The 21,906-nt window shown below is 32.5% G+C and overlaps 2 protein-coding genes across 11 annotated transcripts in view; one reads left to right on the forward strand and one right to left on the reverse strand.

Annotated features, from left to right (window-relative positions):
• LOC126834942 (potassium voltage-gated channel protein Shaker) overlaps nt 1–21,906 on the forward strand; it is a 107,071-nt gene that overhangs the window by 1,410 nt on the left and 83,755 nt on the right. For 9 of the 10 annotated variants that reach the window (XR_007685116.1, XM_050567191.1, XM_050567185.1 and 6 more), the window contains exon 2: nt 4,832–5,002. Coding sequence is in view for 9 of the 10 variants with exons in the window: in XM_050567191.1 (XP_050423148.1) it covers nt 4,869–5,002 (134 nt within the window). In the remaining variant the exon portion in view is untranslated. Of the gene's footprint in view, nt 1–4,831; nt 5,003–14,318; nt 14,370–14,573; nt 14,742–21,906 lie in introns of those variants that run through there. The other variant, XM_050567184.1, reaches the window with a different exon arrangement.
• LOC126834941 (uncharacterized) lies at nt 17,593–21,079 on the reverse strand. The gene is made up of 2 exons (XM_050567179.1): nt 20,956–21,079; nt 17,593–20,608 (listed from the first exon to the last, which is right to left on the reverse strand). The coding sequence occupies exon 2, from the start codon at nt 20,461–20,463 to the stop codon at nt 17,860–17,862; it is 2,604 nt and encodes an 867-aa protein (XP_050423136.1). The 5' UTR covers nt 20,464–20,608; nt 20,956–21,079; the 3' UTR covers nt 17,593–17,859.

The raw sequence follows: 21,906 nt of genomic DNA on the forward strand, positions 1-21,906 counted from the left end.
GTAATAATTATTATCCTAGACAGTGTACCGCTTTATTTGACTTAAAATGTTTTTCAATTTATTAGCTAATGGAGTGGGCGTGCGGTTTAAATTTGAAATTAATCGTAAGCCTTTGCGGTGCTGTTTACTAATGATCGCCGTCACTGTTTCGAGGACGAGACAAGTTAAGTACTGCCGTGGCTTCTACTTACTCGGCGCAGATTGATAGTTATTATGTTTTAATTTAATATATAACGGAGTTTATTAACGAGTTCGTAATGGCTAAATAGTAGCTAATATAACCACGCATAAGGGTATTAATATTGTTATTGGCGTTACTATCGTGTACTTACCGTTCTGGATTTAGTATTACTTTAAAACGTTTGAGTGCGTGCAATCGTTTTCAATTATTAGTATGTTCATGGACCCAGAGCCTCCACCCTGTATATAATTAAAGGTCGTTAAGAAAGGTCCATATTTTCGACCGTTATTGTATAATATCATTACTGCCAGGTAACTAGGCAGCACGGGAGTAATAGGGTCGTTTTGGACACCCCCTTTGACCCTTTGGTCAAGATAAAGAGAAAAAAATTGCATGCTCGAATAGGCCGTTACCTATTGTAAAGGGCTACGCAGAAATGTACCTAAATTGCCTATACCGTGCGCCGGCATACTGTTTCCCATATAATAAAACGATGTTCGCTAGTCTGTGGCCAATGTTGTGTTATAATAATAATTAGTAAAAATCCCGTATATTATGCACGCGGACATAATATTTCTAATGGGAAAATCCCCCATAGGTACGTTTAATAATGGCGTCGGCCGACGGATGAAATTTATGACCAGACAAAATGTACAAACGCGGCTATATCCGCCTACCGTCGGTACTGTCAGGTTTTAAACTCCCCGGGAATTTATGTAAAAACCCGTGCCCACTGCGCGGCTCTCTAAAATTAATACACCACAGACCACAGTGGGACAATATACGTACACTGTGTGTGTGTCACAGAGAGAGAGAGGAAAGCAGAGAGATTACAAATACAACTTAAGCTGAAAATATTCTCCATTTTGGCGGAATACCGCGTTAATGACTGGAATAAAAGCCGCTCTTTCCCAAATGCTGTGAAAGGATAATTAAACCGTCTAAAAAAAAAAAACAACTTGTACAGAGTTTAAGTCTGAAGCTATTAAAAAAAAAACATAATACATTTAAATCGACCGTTTTTTTGCTTCTTAATACTAAACGACTTATAACTTATCAATACCGTTCGTTAAAAGTTTAACTTATCCTCGGTAGCTAAACGAACGCCGGCCCTTTTTTAAAGAGATTATAAAAAGAAGCTTTACTCTAATCGATTTTACTGGATTTTGAAATGATGACAATATCGACCAAGTAAGTTTGTTGTACTAGTCTCGTATAAATCAAAAGGTCACGTTTGAATCTCAAAAGCGAAAAAAAATTATTATCTCGTTTAAGCACAGCCGGCGGTCGATATGGATATGAAAAGTACATCAAATCGACTCAACCCTCGAGAGTGTATTAGATATAGGGGCTTGTAAAATCTTTATGCGATACTCGCATTTATCAAACGACAAAATATATCTTGGAAGGGATTTAGCTCGAATTTACTTCAATTGACGTTATCTTTGCAGCATCCTCCCCTCTGCATCTGTAAAACGGGTTTAATAACCGATTGAAAATATTGTTTTGTAAAAAAAAAAATTCTTGTCACGTTTCGTATTGGCCGTTGAACGTCATACATTTTTGTTTTATTGTTTGTTCAGATTCAATACGGATCCTCTGCTAAATTATTATCGAGCTTTGCATGGACTGTCGGTACTGACTAGCACAGATATTTTATTTTTCTCGGTTGGCTACACTGTCAGATCAAACAAAGTCCGTTATAAAGTGTTATTATTGATCAGCTAGTGTTTAGAAAGCATGTGAGTATAGTCGGAGCAAAAAAAAGTTAAAGGTAGATATATTTACACTACATTAAACTTTGATAAACAAAATTGGTTAACTTTTTAGTGACCAAGCTACGGTTTCAATTATTTGACAAGGGTTTTGTTATGATTAATTAATTTGTACATACTGTTATTAATTTATAGTTGAAATAAAAATAATATTCCTGACCAAAACCTAAGTAACATCTATATAATACATTCGAAAAACATGTCTGTCCAAAGTCACAAGGATTTGCTGGTGACTTTAGACAGACATAGTTTTTTTTAGGGGTGAAGAAATAAAAAACATTCTTTTTTTCGTTTGGAAACTTATTGTTTGGGTCAAGACTAAACTTTTAAAACCATTTTCAGCCCTTTAGTAACAGATCTTCATTGTCAAAGTTAAATTAAAAGTTTAAAAATGTCCAAAGTCATCAGAAATTACTGTATTCATTTATAAACGGGTCATTTCACAGATAGAGGTACATATTTTGTTTCATTAACAAAATAGAACCCCCTGGCTTCAAGGTCTTTGGCTGACCCGTTCCTGACTTATAGTGATGATAGGTTGCTTGTAAAAAAGAGACATTGGAATATGATGACTATTTTGTCTCCTGAAGGATGACTTTTGGGGATCACATTTTAGGTTTATATTGTTAAAGATGAAGTGATTTTTTTAAATTTTCTAAATAGTTATACCGTGTGTTAGACATACCTAAAACTTTGGCAAACGTTTGTATTCTGTTTAAAATACTTATGTTTGTGACAGCAACTTTTGTCCGTTCAAAAAACGAACGTTGTTATGCTATCCACGTCGAACGCAGTACACTATAAAACATAATAGCGGAAAGCACGATAGCTGATCAAATCCCGTTCGATATCCTGTTCCTGTAGGGAAAACCTTTCTACCCTTCCTTACCTACCTCACCAGGGGCTAAACGGCATAAAGATAAATATAATTATGACTGTTGTTGTAGTTGAACGTTCTCGTGAAATATATTATGTACTATGACTGTTTGTTTAATGTTTCGCAATGGTGAATATATATATGCATACTTGGAAAATTAATACTCACCCTGTTTGTGCAACTTGAATAATAATTTTGTTTTATATTTTGATAAATTATCTTTTGACCATCTCAGTCTTCTTTTGTTCTAAAAATATAATACTGTTAAATAAAAAACATTATTACTGAAACGGTGTAAAACATTGGTAATTTAAAAGGTTCATTGAATATATATATATATATATATAATATTATAATAATTATAATATATATAATATTATAATATATAATATTATAATTAGGTTTATTGTTCATCACTGCCCATTTTACCATTAACATAACGAATTCAGTCCGTTTTTGTCACCAGAGAAATTTATAACATAACTGTAGTCGATAATTAAATGTAAATTTATCACTGAATTATTTAGGGTAAATGAAGAGGTCAGATGTATTATTTTCTGTATATTTTCATAAGCCTGAAACTGGGTTGGCGCTTTTTATCATAACAATGTTCTTTTTTCGAGTAGAATACCAAAACTCAATATCCTAAACTAACAGGACTTTCAGATTGAATAGCTAAGTTCAGGCCCTTTGTGAATAATAAATTAAAGTTTTTCTCATGAGGTTTCTTTTTACCAGATTATTATACAGATTTTAGATAAAGGCACCGTCACAGATGTATCTTTGATGTTTTCAAAAGCTGTTTCGTTGACATATTATAATGTCACCGTTGGATGACTTAATTTATCTACCATTTAATTCGCTCATGCATATATTCTCATTGTAATAATATGTATAGACTGGACATTTTTTTTATGTATAAAATTAAGTGATGTCCAAATAAAATGCACAGTAAATATATTATAAAATATAGTAAAAAAAAAAAAGTACAAGACTTCCGACCTATGTAGTTAAACGCGACACATAAATAAACGACAAAAATCTAAGTTTTTCTTTTTGGTTAGGGCATACTTAGAGAGGGAAAGCGTTCAATAGTATCTAGCATTCATTTAAGTTTCAATCACAGTCGGTAAAATGTGGAAAATCTAAACTAGTGATAATTTTATTTTCTGTTTTATTAACCATGTTAAGACATAATCTTTTTATATTATGTTCTATGTAAGTGGGCATTTTATATTCAGTGTTATTTTTTTTTACTACCACGGTTTTTATGACACAAATATTCAAAGCAATAATTTAATATTATTTGTTAACTTGCTTCCCCGGGGTCTAGACTGTTTTATTTTGAGTAGATTGTGTTTTTTGAAACGAAAATAAATTAACCAAAGAAAAAAAAAAGCAAATCTCTACAATGGTGTTTTTAATACAACAGTGGTTTTTTTTTTGTTATTTTAAAGTATAATTTTTTGTAGTATCGTGGGAGTGAAAAGCGTTTTTCATATTTTTATTTATTTTTAATAAATGTCCCAAAAGTACTGGGTTTTTTTTTATAACCAAACCAAAACCATTTGGTGTATATTGGTTTTTCCCATGCTATATACGTCATTTTATTTTACAACTAATTCTACCGACCAACATAAGTACCCACTGCAGATGTTAAATTATAGTTGCTTCTGAAAATTGTCCACATAAAATTTGCCTACAACAAATCCCCCTATAAATAGAAAACAGGATAGTACTGTGTAGGTGTGTGATTTTAAGAGGTTATGTAAAAAATGTTATAATATAAAATAAACACATTCTAGACACAATAAGTTGTAATTGACAATTAATAATTATATAACAAAGTTGTAGTTGACAATTGTTAATTATATAATAAAGTAATTATGCGATTAAAACCCGAATCAAAATTTATGTTGAAACAACAAAAATTAAACAGTAGGTGTATTTTGTGTATACTTTATGTAATAGTCATATTATGATGATATTATGATACAGGATCGTATGGTATTTGGCTGCAGGGCTGGCTTCGATCATGTGGCACTCGGGCGGAATGGGCAGCCACGGCGGTGGCTGGATGAAGCTGATGGGCATGGTGCACAGGGACCGGAGGTCGGCGCAGCGGCATGTGCAAGACGCTGCCACCGCTTTACTGGCTCCAATCGACAGGTAAGCAGTAGATTTTTTATAAATCAAGTACTCAAATGAAAAAAAATTGTACAAGATGCTTTAGTGAGGATTTACATTGAACTTCAGATAAAGGATGATTTTTTTCTATCTTGCTGGGTTTATTTAATAGTACATATTTTTTCCTGATGTTTTTATACAGAGTGTTCCAGTATGGAATGTAAGTAATAAGTGATTGAACATCTGGGGCACCCCTAAATAAGACCCCAGTTTTCTTTTTTTCGATAAGTCAAAAATTGAAGGTTTCACAGTTAAGTAAAAAATAATGACCTAAAAAAACAAAAAATTATTTAATGTTATTCAGTGCAAAAAGCTCACCTTAAAAGAGGGGTCACATCATTTTCAGTATTTTTCAGCCCCTAACTCTTCTCTTACCACTTTTCATATCATTTATTTCTTACCTCTTGTTTCTAATTATTTATCTCTTATCTCTAATAATACTACACCCCCTCCCTTTCCTCCTGTCCTAAATTTGAAACTTCAGTAACTTCAAAACTTATAGTTATCGACCAGTCAAAATTTTTAGTACATTATGGTCAATTCAAAAAGTTAATAAAATGTAACCGTTACCATTTAAGTTTCAAAAGTTGATATAAAATTACTTACATCACATCATACGAAAACATTATGAAAAAAAAAATCAATTATTTATCTAACCCAGTGAAATATTAAGTGACCCATGGATTTACCTTGAATTTCAGGTTTTTTTTTTTTTTGGATACGATTTGGGTTCTGAAAAAATATCTAGATGTCAAAATCAAATTAATTTCCAATAATGTACTTTGACCTTCCTGGCATTGGCCAATAATGTGGATTGAGGGCTTACATTTTTCTGACGATTTTTTCTAGATCTATTCGGAGACTTCTCGTGGAGTTAGGGGTAGAAAATTCGTCCAAGGAGAACCCTAATGTAATATAGTATGCGTGTAAACGATATCGTATAGCGAATTTTCTCTTCGTCAAACTACTATTATAGTTTCAAGGTATTATTATATTACTCAACGTTTCGATACTGCTTCCGGCAAGTGGTGATGACGCAGCGGGGCGTGTTGCTAGTAGTGTATTATTATGTTTGTGTACACTGTAAACGACTCTATTAACGGCACGATGATTTATTTAGAGGGTTGGCTCGCTATCTCGCTGTACACGTGTACACATAAATTCGCCATAATATACCTAAGTACTTTTATTATTATACTATCGCCTTAGACCCGCTTGTGAACGTTTCTCTGCGTCACGATAGAAATTACCGCTTCCTATATACTAAACGGTGTGAATCATTAAACCTGTGCTTCGGTGCTTGAATAATTAATTTCTCGAGGGTAGAGAAATAATAATAATATTATTACTACACGGTCAGCCATTGTTGATCAAGTTAAACACACAAAGCGTGTACCATAGGGCAAATACACATTGTACAACCTGATTTATTCATAAACAATAATATACTATAGTAATTCGTGTACTTGACAGTGTAAATAAAAGAAATTAAAACGCGGTATTACATTTCAGTCTGAAACATAAATTAAAAATATAATATCCGCTTCGACGCGTTGTGTTTTTATGATATTAATAATTGCAAAATGTTCGCAAAACAATGTACTTGTAAGGCTTAATACGGTTTTGTTTTCATATATTTCATTTGAACTTTCGTTGGTTATATTATTAACAAAACAGACTCGGAATAATAATTTTTTTATATACTTTTAATATTCATACAAAATATAGATTGTGATTCGTACAATAAAAACCAACCCCGGCGCGTTATTTTCACTTGGAAATTTGCTGTATTAAATAAATAAACTGTCAGTTCGGATAACTTTATTTACACAAAGTGTTATCCGGTCACTACACTTGAGAAATAAATCGAAAACATTTTTAAATACATTTTACGACCAATAAAAACAACAAAACAATGATATCCAGAAAGCAATTTATTTCTGGTTTTCTCTGTTATGCGATTACAAAAATATAATTGTTATGCTTAATTTTAAATTGACTGTATCCGTCGAGTTAGTGTTTAAATTCCATTCATTGTAAAATATTAGATAACTGCTATGAAGGTAGATTTAAACAATCGTGGCCGCATTATTAATGAACACAATTATTATGCATAAATACATTTTTTTTTTGTTTTTTTGTAATAATTATTCGAATAAAGATTTATTAAATAATGCCCGTATCCGAACAAAAGCGAATCAATTTCTGCTGAGGCATAAAGTGATCATGAATCTAGATAGATAGATAGATGGATGAATCTATCTATCTACTGGTAAAAACGTTTTTATGCAGACTGTAGTATAAGTCGCTTGTTTATAAAAGGGGTGAGTGGTCAAAGTATGTTAACTGACAATTTCAAAACTGTTCCGAAGACAAAATTTTAGTCAATATGTATTCAAATGCTAAGGTCAACACATATGTTATAATATTTTGCTAAGTTGTACAATATTATATATCTTAACACTTTCATTCGTTAAACTATTCAAACTAAAAACTACCAACTCGTCAATTCAGTTACAGTGTGACAACATTATGGTTTACTACCTTTTTTCGAATCGTTGTCTCAATGTCTCAAACGGGTCTGTACGACAAGCATACCCCTTTGCCGGTCTAAAGGGCGTTTATCCGGCTTGAAAGGTCGGCAAAACGGGCAGTAGGGGGTGTGTTCAAAGGCATTTCAAACCGGTGGTGTATTTTTGGCTGTTATAATAATATGTACACCACGGTCCGGGTACACGGTGTATGATCAATACGAGAGCGGGTTGAGGTGTCGTATATCCAGCTGTACGCGGACTAAGTAATGACAAAGGGCGCACGTGCGGGTACAAAGGGGTGAGCGGTGGTTCCACGACCGAAGTCGCATTGCGCTAAACCTTAGCCATTTCGGGTGAAAATAAATTGAATTTATGCAAAACATTTTTTTTTTTTTAAATATTTTTTTCTTACAACAATATCGTTTTGGCGCGTCCGAAAACGCCAATTACCGCGTTATGCAATAACAGTTTTAATGATAATAATCGCCGTGTCGCACGCCGCCGCTACTTGTTTGCGTTCTCGGCCAAACCGACTTGGCTCGTGCCCTATTGTATAAAACGTCCATTAGCCTAACCGCGTCGAAAGGTTATCGTCTGAAATATATTGTGATCTGAAGTAGCTACGACATTTTTCTTGTGAAAGTTTCAAATAAAAATAAATACAATAGAGATGATGTATAACTAGCAAAAAGCGAGAGCAAGCAAAGTAACCTATAGTTTATGAGTAATTAAATAATTCAAAATAGATACTTGTAAACCTCATACATATCGTTTTGGTGGAAGTTTCAAATTAGATACAAATCGAATACTGACGTGACCGTTTTTTGCTACACTTTGGTATTATAACGAATCGAAAAAGACGCCAATCCGGCTCAACCGGCTTTTGGCACGCTCTCGGATAGCGGTCACCGTCTTGTCTTACATATATATAAGCCACTTAACCTAGAAATAGACGGCAGGCGGTTCCAAGATTAACCTGATGCGTTCTATTTTTAATATGATATCCGCCGACACACTCGGCGAAGACAACGACACGGCACGTCTTGGTCGTGATTCTATGTGTGTGTGTGTATACATGAGTTTAGCCGTCAGTCAGTAAAAAAGCCACCTAAGTATAGTGGATGGATCATTTCGCGAAAAGTGGTCACTTTAAATAGTAAAAGTCTTCTATATAAAAAAGTTCAATCGTCATCTTCTTTATTTATTAGGTTTTTTTATCCAATTCCGGGAGAGTGAACACCCGGGCTAAGACGATTTCCATGGAAACTGTGTGTTATCTTGGTTGTTTTGGGAATGCGAAAAATTGAATTTCAATGATTGTAACTATTGTACAAATAATTAGGATTGAATTGCTATTACATGATGTGACTTATGACTATATGTATAATATTTCATTTTCCGATAACACATATTATGTTTTAATGATAAAATTGTTTTTTTTATTTTACCAAAAAAAAAAACGTCTCATTGTGAGTCATTATAAGTAAATAATGACTTATACTATACCTGTAGACATCTTTAGACCTAACGGGCACATAATATGTTTGCCACATTTGTCGTGACGTCATGGCAACATACAACCGTGACGTACGACCTGGCTGCATAATCCATTTGACTATAAGATAACCAGATTTTATAAAAAAAAAACTGTGTTTTATACAACAATATTATTATTCTGACAACGATAATCGAAAAACACGTTTCGTTTTCAACAAAAAAATTACCCAAGTTATAAAAAAAAAAGATTTGAAAAAGATTACACTAAAATTATTGCACCTTGAAAAATATGTATACAGGGTGATCCAAGACACTCGTTTTCTTTGAAATTAATGTGTTAAACGACTTGGTTGGGACGCTAATCATAAGGATTTAAATTGTAAAAAACAAAACATAGTATAATATATTCCAGTAAAGTATGTTAGTACATTTTGTGGTCGGATTTTTGTAGGTTTTTTGAGACCGACTTATTAATTCAATGTCTACAAGTTCAAAAATAAAATTTAAAAATATAAATATTAAAGAATTACTTTTATAAATGGTTATTTTTGAAACTCAGTAATAACGCTTGTCGCCTAAACGGCCATTAAAATATTTATCTTTGTAAAAAAAGTTTTTAACTATGATTTATGCTTAATAATTACTATAAAAATATCTTTCCAATAATAAAAAATTATATTGAGTTAATCGCCCTGCATATTATGTATTTTATTTTTGTTTGTAGAATGTAACGTTAAAATATGATTTTCAATTGATACGTTTTAATACTTTTTTATGTTGTCGTTTATTTATTTATTTTTTATTTGTTTAATCCGTTTGCGTTCTGTAAATGTTTTGACCCATTTAACGAATCGGACGTCAATGTGATCTAAGCCTATGCTCTCTCTCTCTCACTTGCTGTTAGACCCTTACTATGCCAAAAATAAATTCTGCCTAGTTTTTTTTTAGTATTATATCAGAGGTATAAGAAGTTATTATTATACAGCGTAAACTAATACACGGATAACCAACCACGATACAAAATCAATTCAAACACTTTGTCATCTTTAAGTATTGGGTTGTCAACCAAAACCAAAAAACTGTTTAATTTTTAACATTGTTAATCGTTAGCAATATTTTAGTCATACACGTTTGAGTGATTTTAATAATATTGTAGTCCTCTCTAGATTAATGAAACATTTTTTTTTAATATTTGAAGAAATCAAAAGAAATGTATAATATTAAATATCTAGATGTCCGCCTGACTTTGCTAGATTTTTGTTTGAGACGTTTAACTTAAACACTGTATTTGAACGACAAACGCTTTTATTGGTTTTATTTCTTTTACAACAAACGATAATCAGTATAGCTGTTGTAATTAATAGCTAAAAATAACTGAGACATTGTTGTTGACTTGTGGTATGTTTGGTCGAAGGAAATGTCTATTTTGTCTGGCATATGGTAAACAGATAAAAAGACGAAAAGCTTTATTCGACAAAGGGGTCGGCTTGTGTTGCAATTTACACACATTCCCCGGTTTCTGGTTTTATTACTACAACCCTCGGCCATGCAGTTGCATACATATTTTAGTCAGTTTCAAATTCCTCGGTGCGTCTGCTCAGAAACTTCAGCCATAAAGAAAAGGCACTGCGAGAGACGGGCTGTTATTAGTTTTCCCCTTTAATAATACATTTTTTTTCTCAAGTTGTAAAATATCGCGTGTAATCTCATCGCACCGCCGGCAGAGGGTAGTTAAGTTACAAGCTAAAGTAGAGTTTAGAATAGTGTGTGTATATAGGTATATAATATAATGGGGTAACCCGTTAAAAGCGAAACGCTCAATATCTACTCAAATAGTTGCAGCTTAGTAATTTTTTTTTTAAACATGTTAAACGTGTTTTTTTATAATAATATTATAAAATTAAAAAATATTCACTTTATTTATAATTTTTTCCACGCCTTCCGTTATCAATGTCTTACTGCAATAACTTTAAAAGCAATTATTATTCAAAACTGGTTATCAAAATTGTTAGAGCAAAGTATTCTTAAGTTTTATTTATTTATTGCAAAGTTCAAAATGTGATAACATAATATTATAGTATATTAATTTTCTTTTTGACATTATTATGTAGATAATTTTTACAGTTTAGGATATAAGATGTGATTTTATACAGTGTTGATAAGTGACAATAAAATACAAAAATAGAGTTAGTATAGTTTAGATTTGAGATGGTCATAAATAATCATCTAAATAACAGATTATTTAAGTCAAAGGTATTAGAATCATTTTTAAACATATTGCTTAAATAGTATTTATTTTTTAAAACATAATTTCGCATAAATTGTAAAATAATGATTTGAAAAATGTTTTATTCGAATAAGAATTTGCGCCAACATCTGTTTTTTTATTCTTAATTAAAAAAGTTAATAAAATATAGGTGCGGACGTTAGCATTTCAGTTTCAAAAGTTGGGGAAACTCTAGAACTACGAAAAAAAAAATAAACTCTCAAATATTTTATGGAGTAACATTAACTAAAATTGTATAAAAAGAAAAACTTTAAAAATTGTACTTGTCTTCACAGAGAAATTTTAAGCGTCTTACGTTAAGAGGATCACCCTGTACAAAGCGAGAAACTTCGGCAGTGATAATAACTACCAGCTCCATGCTGGCATTTTAGCCACCATAATAATAACAATAATAATAATTTTACCGTTTCGTATCGTTGCACCTCCACCGGATTATAATCATTGTGCGCTGTGAAAAACTGTTAAAAACTTTGACAATTTATAAAAACAACTTTTCATTACAAACTTAATATTCGGAAAATGCATGTACTCTGTTCGATTATCGCCACCCTTCGTAGGTTATACTGATAATTTTAAGTATTTGCTTCACCTACTTGTTTCCCACACAAGTGGCAACAGCTGCTGCCGACGAAGACCGTCCAAATCTTTTGTTTCTACGTTTGGTTTTCTCTGTCTACAACCGTTTTTTATTATCCGCTCATAAAATATACACATCCACATATCCTCCGTGTACGTTTGCCCGTCCTATTCTTTTTATCCGGATTTCTCTCGTTTTTCTACATTTATATATTTTGGCGAATACATAATAAAGTAGGTTAGGTTCTACAATACCCACGACATAAAATGTTCACCACAAACACTACAGCTATAGCTGTATTAACTTAAAGTATAGGACTGTAGCACCCCTAATTTTAAAATAAGCACCCTCTAATGTTTTTCATGTTTATGAATAAAAACCTCTGCTTATAAAAATATTTAATATAAAAAAAAAACAAAAGCTTTTTGCAAAGTTGACAACAGTATTTATTATTATTAATATTGTTTATCAATTTAAAATGGCTATCATACTTGGGTTTCAATGAGACAGGATAGACTTACAGATTGCCAATATTATATTTAATTAGCATAAACAAAGTCATTGAAATATTTACAGAACAAGCAGAGCGTATAACTCTTGTACAGAATTCTTGCAGATTGTAACATTATAATAATGTTTATTATTTTTTGTTGTAAAATTAAAGTGTTAATTATTATACACCATCCTGGCTTTAAAAAATCTTATTATACCTGGAAAATGCGGGGCTTAAGCACCTTCAAATTTTTTATTGAAATTCCACCTACGCTTGTACATTTGATGTACTAAAAAAATGAAAATTTAATGTGACGCGATAAATAATAATTTTATGGACAAAGGGATTTTAACTGTGGGGAACAACGTGGCAATATTAATTTGTTCGTTTTGGAACTGAGATATTGTGTGAGCCAAAGTTGTAATATATTTCAGTTATTATAAGACTATAAGGCGGATTTAGCGCCGGTGGTTCAAATTATATCTTTTACACAAAAAACTAATTCGGGTTTTGCAAAATCCTTTGGCGGCCGTTTTTGTCATGCCGCGGTAACATTTAAAAGGATAATATAATGCATTTTGCGGAGACTTCACACTGGAAAAAATATTACTCTCAAAGTGGGTACTCTCGCTCTATTCGTACGCATTATTCATGTTAATCCTGCTGAATTAAAATCTTAATTAAAAAAAATAAACGATTAACCGTTTAGTCTCTTTATGGTAATACTCTCGAGTTATATACATACACATATATTATGCTTTATAAAAAAAAACATCTTTACAGCCTATTAAATTTAATAAAGAAACCCCTTGGAAATTGTTTTGTGTAAAAAAAAAAACACAACATTTAGATATTGTGTTTTAAACAAAGTTACAAATACTCGTCGAGTTTTTCTCCAATTATTTACTTGTAATTAATGAAAAATGTATTTTGTTTTTGAACATGCCTTATTCGCCAATAAAACCACTTTTTATTTGTATTTTTCGAGTCACCGATAAAAAAATGGTACACATCATTTATAAAAGCCTGACTTCGTTGTCAAGGAAAAAAAGCAATTAATCACGACCGATATTGTTGCCATTGTTTACCTGTTTGTTTAATTTAAACTTTTCTGTACGAACTCTTGATTAATTCATACTCTAATTGCTGCAATCACCAAAAAAATAATATTATAAACCCTCACAGAGTTCACCAGATAGAACATAAAACACGTTGATTTTTTTAAAGCAGTGTTTTTTTCAGACGTTGTTTGTTTTAGCATGAACACACTATAACTTCATAGAATCGCTTTCAACTAAACGCTTGACCTGATTTTATTATTTTCTTTCTGTGTCTCATGGTTTGGATCTATACCAGTGTACTGTGAACTTGTCATCCAAAGCGAAGCTTTTATTTGATTTTATCACAATTTTCTATAAACTTGTGACACCAACCACACCGTACTGGCTTTTAGTTTCGACGCGGAGCCGAGAAGGTATTGTATTTACAATGATTCGTTTTTATTTTTCTGTCTGTACCCATATGTTCGCTTCTAGGTCGCCAAACCGACTTGTGCGTGTAGCAACTCTATGGCCCAGAAATCGTACCCGTGGACCAAACAATTTTATAAATTTCACCTCTTTACCTGAAATATTTTTCTTAACCTATCAGACCGCGGATTCGCATCGAAGCGTTAGTTTAAAAGTGATTTTATCACTGTCAGTATGATGTACCGTATACAATCGTGTGTCCCGACAGCATGTTGAGCTGTTGTGTGTGTGTGTGTGGTTTTTTTTTTGTAAGTATATATTATTATTATTATATTTTAAAATTTGGCTCTGGGCGCGGTGCTAAATTTAACGAGCGTGTCGCTGTGTAGGCTGCCGGCGACGGCGGCGGTTGCTGTACGGATAATAATATTATAGCGGCTGCGAAGGCTCTCAAACGATTCTCGTCGTGAACCGCACTTATCTATACTCGCGGTAATTACCATTATTATTATTATTATCTTTAGAATGTAAAAAAAAAAATAAATAATAAAAATTTTTAAAAAATGACAATGTCGGCGTTCGTTACTGTGCGTTCCTCCGACGGGTCGTCGTTGACGTCACCGCGATAAAAATCGTTTTGGTTGATATGAAAATTTTATAAAAAAAAAAATTGTTTTTTAAAATTGTTTTCTTTAGTGTATCTGTGTTGTTATACGCGAGTGATGAGATAACCGAGATGATCATGTAAACCGCGTGTGGTGTGCGATTGGCCGCGTCTCGGGACGGAAGCAACCCGAGATAATGTATTGACCGTATTGCCATGTCATATTCTTACTTGTCGTCTACGTACACTGCAACAAGAAGGTACGCCGCCTTGGATTAATAACACTCTATTCGTCTTGACCGTTAGGCCAATAAAAATTAATAATATGGACTGCCGCACCCAAGACGTGGTCCCGATTAAAAAATCTACTCACAATTAAGTTTTCTGGTCACTTTTTAAATAAAATTAAACAACTAAGTTGAAGTTGTTTTTCTTATGTTATAGACATAGAGGTCAGATCTACCGTTCGACTAAATTACAACAGCTATCAAGTATTATATAATATTGCATCTTCTTCTTCTTCGCTTTACACTGGTGTGGCAGGGTGGTGAAAATTTGGGTTTGAGGCGATATGGACATGCTTAAGTTTTTATGTAAATTTCGTATCGGTCCGTGCGTTTTTCACCAAGTTAGAGCAAGTCAAAGTTGTAAACCCACAATTTGTTTGGGGGGGGGGGGGGTACTAACGTTAAGAAAGGCAACCAAACTATAATAATTTAGTACAGGCCCATTACACTACTATGGTTCAATCATGAATAAAATATATAGTTTTGGTCTAATTTAAGTTGTTATCACAAGAAACAAAAATAATCAATTTTTTACTTACTTAACAAGAGTTAAGTTAACAAGAGTATAAAATATACAAATGACTGTAGAATTTGTTAAAACTTACACCGGGAAATGAAAATCATCTTAGTATAGTGTCATTGTGCATCAATGGTAGTAAATAACCCCGTTGAAATAAAACGGCACACGACAAAACACTGATTATAGCAATATAATATCTCGGATAAAGTAATCCGGTTTATTAGTATATCCCAATACTAAAATAAAAATTATTATGAGACAAATCCAAACTTTGAATTTTATTAATTTTTAGTAATTGAAGCCAGTGTGTGCCGAGAACCAGGTCGATAAAGGTTCGGTAAACATGCAAATTGCATAGTAAATTTTGTGCAAAAAAAAACCAGAGTTAACGTGACTAAAGACTAAATTTATGCCCCATTGACTTCCCCGCACACTCTGCCTGACGGTACGGCGATTTGGTTTTCGCGTGCAGTCCATTTAGTTTAAGGCCTTAACCTACTATTTTTTTTTGTGTGGTTTTTTTTCCATAACAAAATGTACTGGAAACGTATAACTCACAAGCCAGGGCAAAGTCTGCCTCAAAAGTTATCTCACATCGATTACAAGGCTGTCAGACACCACCGATAACAGCCTATGGCAATAGCGCCGACATTTCAACAAAATATAGGACACCGTTTATTAACTATATGCTAATATTATAAATACATTGTAATGTTTGTGACTTGAATTCACCAAGAGATTACGCACAAAGTCAATTGGTGGATCAGAAATTCGGTCAATGAGTTCTGGGTCATCCTAATGTACTACAACATTGTGTAGAATGGCGGCGTGGAACCCGATAGTGGGAGCGGATATTTCAATAATATTTACTACCTAGCTTTGTTTTAAGGCACACCCGTTATGAAATTAGTAGTACATTTATCAACGGGATTGACGGTCTCCGTAGCCGTTTGCTGCCCAAGTGCTCGTTATCCACATTCCTCTCCCGAAGAGATGACATGGAGTTCACATTGCAGCTGTTATTGTTGCCGATAGCCGTTGACACTGCGTCATCTCGCGGATGATTAATGATTTTCAAGGACCAAATGGCGTTTAGGATGAGACGTCATGCCCCCACCCCCTGCCCTTCTGGTCTCGTCTGTGAAGTACCGGCAAAAATAATTGCATTCATCTCGTCTGGAGAACGTCTGAGACTGTGTGAGAGATAATTATTGAGCAACACTAACAGTGAAATTATTGCACCGTGTTATTTGTTTGTTGTAAAATATAATATTTTATTCTAAGATTTCGGGCAAGACGACCAACAAAACCTATTGTCGGTCGACCGATAAGTCGTGGGGGGAAAAAAATGCTCTTCCGATCGATATCTATTGGAAGGACAAAGGCCGTACCTTTATATAATATGTTTCTATTAACCGTCGTTCAATATAACCCGAAAGGCTTTCATAGGAGTTCCGTCGGCACAGTAATTAATCTTACCGGTTGCTGGCGTGCAGCGAAACGGCAAGCGAGACAAAATAAGTTTATTAATCATCTGGCCGACCCGAAATCCTTCGCGGACGGTACCCCGTTCAGTCATTCTTTAAATGTATATAATGTATCGCCGTCGTTACCATTAAATCGAGTGCGAGATCAATAATGTGCTTAAAATTGTCATTCTAGTATTTGGGTAGATACCTACGATAATTATTGCCTAGTGAACCCTAGGAATAGTTTTTTTTAATTTAATAAATATAATAATTGTATCTGGTATAGTTTTTATTTAATTCAAAGTCCGGGACATGGTAATGTTGTACAATGAGTGTCTATGGACCAGTTAAATTTTTTTTATTAGACCTTAAAAAAATATTAATAATAATTATTTTAAATATAGTCATTATTGCGGTCGTTACTACTTAGGCTACAATGGCAATTATTATTGACACCACGGTGACATAGAGACACACACATTACTTTGGCCACTGTAAGCTACACATGTCATCGTCTCTGGGTGTTTTTGGCAAGTGTCTCTAATGTTTTTTCGCTACATTTGTGATCGTTTATAACCAAGAATACTTCAAAGGGAAATGTTTAAACATGTTGTGTGTGTGTAAATCATTATTTTTTATAATTGAATTACACATAAAACGGAATGGAATATTATAATATTTTTGCGTTATCGCATACAGATAGGATAACTAATTGATGTAAAAAAAAAAATTAATGTGATATACAATATTATCGAATAAACAAATGTTTAGACGTAATACAAACCCAAACTATGTATGTAACTGTCTTAAAAAATAATCTTAAAAACCAAGCATGTCTATTCATAGCTAAATCATTTATTGAAATACTATAATAGCAGAAAAACGTATAATTATAATAATTGCTTAATTCTAATATTGTTAACAGTAATGTTAGTTTGAAATTAAAACCCGAAAAATACAATACCTACCCGTTTTGAACTTAACAATCATACTGTTTTTTATTATTATAAAACATTAACAAGCAATTATTAGTGTTGCCCAGTTTTGCAACCGGTGTTGCATATTTAAAAATTTAGTTTTAATATATTATTTACTATTGGATCTAAATGTCATAGAGTTCCCTTAAATCTAACACATCTGTGACATATGTCAGTTTGGTCCAAATTTTCTTAACGTCGGCAACGTATTTCCTTAGATTGTTTATGTTTTCTTGGCCAGCAGCGTGTTCTACTTCATTGATTTCTACATCATTCTTTAGCCCCAAATTAGATTGTTCTGCTTCTAATAAACGTACAAATGCACTTGCGTTGGTATCTTCTTTGAAATAACACACGAAATAATAAACAATCCTTCTATACAACATCATTATATTTACCGGAAAAGATCTGTCTAAAGATTTTAATACTATCGACATGGTGTTCAAGTTATTACGATAAAGCAATAAATTACCGTGGTCCACACTAGTTTGAACAATAGTTTTTATGTGTTCATAGGCCATAAAATAAATTGATTTTATCATGGCCACTAGATAGCAGATGAGGTATTTTGGATTGATGTTTTCTTTGGCCAAATCGCGAATTTCCTTTAATTTCCTCCAATCGCCTTCCAACAAAACCTTGATACTGTGCAGCTTTGATAAACTGTTACTACTGATCAAAGAATTGTCAAATATATCGTTTAATAACCAATTTTCAATGGTTAAAATTTTATTTCTATCGATGTCCATTTCGAAATTTTGAATGTATTTATAATTTTCTTCGATTAAATTACTTACGCACTCCACAATTGGTATCGTTAGATTTTTGTCTATAATAGCTTTGCATTTTTCATTTATCGCGGTACTAATCGAATCAGTAAAATCATCAGAAGGCAAACGCGTTGCACAGTTGTGAACTGTGTATTGTTCAAACAGATTGACTATAAATCTATCGGACCGCTGAAATATTTCGAATTTTGAAAGTAGACTGTTAATATTCACAGGTTTGTCTTTAAAGCTGCCGAGTAGATCATCACTGTTAAAATATAGTTTAGCAGCTAAAATCGCGTCAATGACTTTTCGGTTGGTATGTGTATACGGCCATTCCAAATGTGGTGTTGAAATAGCAGCTAACGAATTGCTAAACGTGGTTTCTATAGATGTTATAGATTTCTTTATGATTTCAAAACATTCGATAGTAAGTTTTTTCCAAGCCTGCGAATCATTTTTGTTCGACTCCAACAGTTGGCGACACTGTGATATTATGAAATCGTTGAACATAAAATGTTTGATAGCGACATACGACAATTCACAACTGTAGTTTTTTGATAATTCCAAAGTTGAAGTCATTTTGAAATGATCCTCCAATGTTTGGTAATAAATACCCTCAAAATCAACAATTTTCGTATAGTCATATTGTAAAAATCCAATTTCTTCATAGTCATAGTCGCATAAGTATTCGTTAATCATGATTGCATTTTTTATGTAAATTTCCATAGCTGTTAATTGGCTCGTAAAGTATTTTAACAAAGTGGTTAATCGCTCTATGTTTATTTCGTAAAACTCCTTTAGTAGGCTGCGAACATTATATTCCACTAATTCTTCTTCTTTCAATCCATAACTACGTGGTCTGTATATTCTATCGTATAACAGTTTTTTTAAAGTGAGTTGTGAGAATCCAGGAAATTTAAACTTTATTAATATGTCGATGGCTTCTTCGATGATTGCTTCTGTAGATGGACTCATAGTTCGACCTTGTTCAGTTAAATACTTGTTGATTTTTCCTACAGAGTACAGTATCAAAGAACTTATACTTTGAAACACTATTGTCTGAAATTTCGTTACTATTTCGGGACAGCTAATGTGCATCAAACTATAGTGAATCTCTCCGATTGTATCGTTTCGTATATTATTTCTTACATACATTAAACCTAACGTGAAATCTTTTTTGATTTTTGAGTCTAACTGAGCGAATACGACATTGGTCAGTAGTAAATTTTTCGAATCGAACATTTCTCGTTTGAAATATGTTTCGGGTAAGTACAATTTTTCTACCGTTTTGGCGTCATATTCTTCATTGCTAGTTTTGATTAGGTTCTTTTCGAATGAACAATTGAAAACCGCAAAAGCTTCAATGGTATTTCGCGTATACAAATTCACAGTGAGAAATTCGCTGACGAATTGTTCGTCGATTTTTTTCGGATCGGTGGAAAGAGTGTCAATTTCTATATTGTTTATAAACAAATGAACTGCCGTTATGGCGTTCAATAAATGTTTGTTAGCAGGTGAACTGAATTTTTTCTTATAATTAAATAACGTTGTCAACATTCTGATAACGACGCTTGTTCCTAACGATTTTAATTGTAGTATTATATTTTGGAAACATTGTACTAATCTTGAAGCATTTTTATCGGATTTATCGCATTTTACAATTTTTGAATTTATCGTTTGTAGCAAATAAATTATATTCTCCGAATACAAACAACTCAACGCAGTCAACGACATGTCGGTTATGACTTTAAAGTCTTCGCTTTTAACTTTCTTGTTTATGATTTGTGACCCATACATTTTACCGATCGACGTGATCCCCTTGTTTTTCCATATGTACACATCCTTTAGAGTGTCCAAATCCGGTATTTGACTTAATTGGTCGTCACCAATCGCTTGCGGTAAAAACAGTGGTATTAAAAAGAAACACAATAACGTTATTACCTGAATTATCGATGTCATTTCATAAGCTTTTGTTTTCTGGTGAAAAGTTATGTTGTGCTGATGTGGTAAATATATAGCCACGTATTAGACTGTACTCACACAAATGAACAAAATCGGCAAAACCGTTACTTGGTGTTGTGTTCTAACGTTCTTGCCTACACATCTGTACAAATAAGCAAAACATGTAAATCGATTCGCTAGCACTGTGTTGAAACATAACGCACTTTCTTCATAAACTAGTGTACAACGTTTTTAGAGATATATTGTACTATGTAATATCGTAATATGGATTTTTTTAAAAATATTTTTCTATTTTATTTAAACCGATTTACATGTAATCAATTTCCTATTTGAGGTGGATGACATCTTACATTCCTCAGCTGGAATGTATCATCGTTTCCCAATGGGTTTTTTCAATATTTTAGTACAATTCAATTAATTCCTATAAAACCTACCAAACAAATTGTATGGGTACCCAATTTACAGTTTAATAACTTGTTTAAAGCTTACCTGAAATCGGCCAAAGACTAATAGACAAATGCCATTAAATATCAATAGAGTATATTACGGTATTAATGCTGAAAGTTGAAACAGATTTTCAAGAAATTGATTTCAATAGTATCGAATTACGTTTACATAACAGTGTAATGTAAAATTGAATTAAATCAAATGCTTAAGTTATCATTTATAATTATATTTCTGTACAGTGAATGAAATGTTAGAATTTAGGTAGATACTAGGTTGTTCACTTATCATTTTTCTACGGGCTGGTTATTGATTATTTACAATGTCAAGACGTATAACTGTAGTTACTTATGATATACTATAATATTATGATAATATCAGATAGCTATGTGATAATTGTATGGGAATACTACATTACGTACCATTAACCTTAACGCCGCGCCGAAGTGTAGCCCGTCGTCATTAATAGCCTTTATTATTGTTTTAATAAACCCTAAACCAATGCAGAATGCTATACACATTTTTTTTTTCCCCCAAATTTTTAATTATTCAGTTTTTAATCATAATTTAAATAAAAATAAAACATATCATCCCATTTGAAAATCGAAAGTTGATATCTATATTATCTGTCGGGGAAGGGGTAACAGTATAAACAAATAGTGGACATTTGAGATCCCTTAGAATAAAAAAATAACATTATTAATTTAGACCCAATGAGATGTTGAGTACTTCATGATAAAATTATCATACTGTATTATTACAGTAAGTAAACTTAGAAAGAGTACACCATTCATTACAACCATTATTATGCGCTACAACTGCATTTGGTTTGTAAAATAATTGTATCCATTATTTAGCTGCTATTTAAATTAGCCCGATTATATATAGAGACAAAATACGAACCCAAACTAAATGTATGAATATGTTAAAAACAATTTATTATAAACAAAACACGTCTATTCATTATTAATTTTTTTATTTAAACACTGTATTAGT

Source organism: Adelges cooleyi, unplaced genomic scaffold (assembly GCF_023614345.1).
Source record: "Adelges cooleyi isolate 19-005CV unplaced genomic scaffold, UGA_ACOO_1.1 ACOO_flye_CR_arks_rails_tigmint_CR_PRNA_21, whole genome shotgun sequence".
NCBI lineage: Eukaryota > Metazoa > Arthropoda > Insecta > Hemiptera > Adelgidae > Adelges > Adelges cooleyi.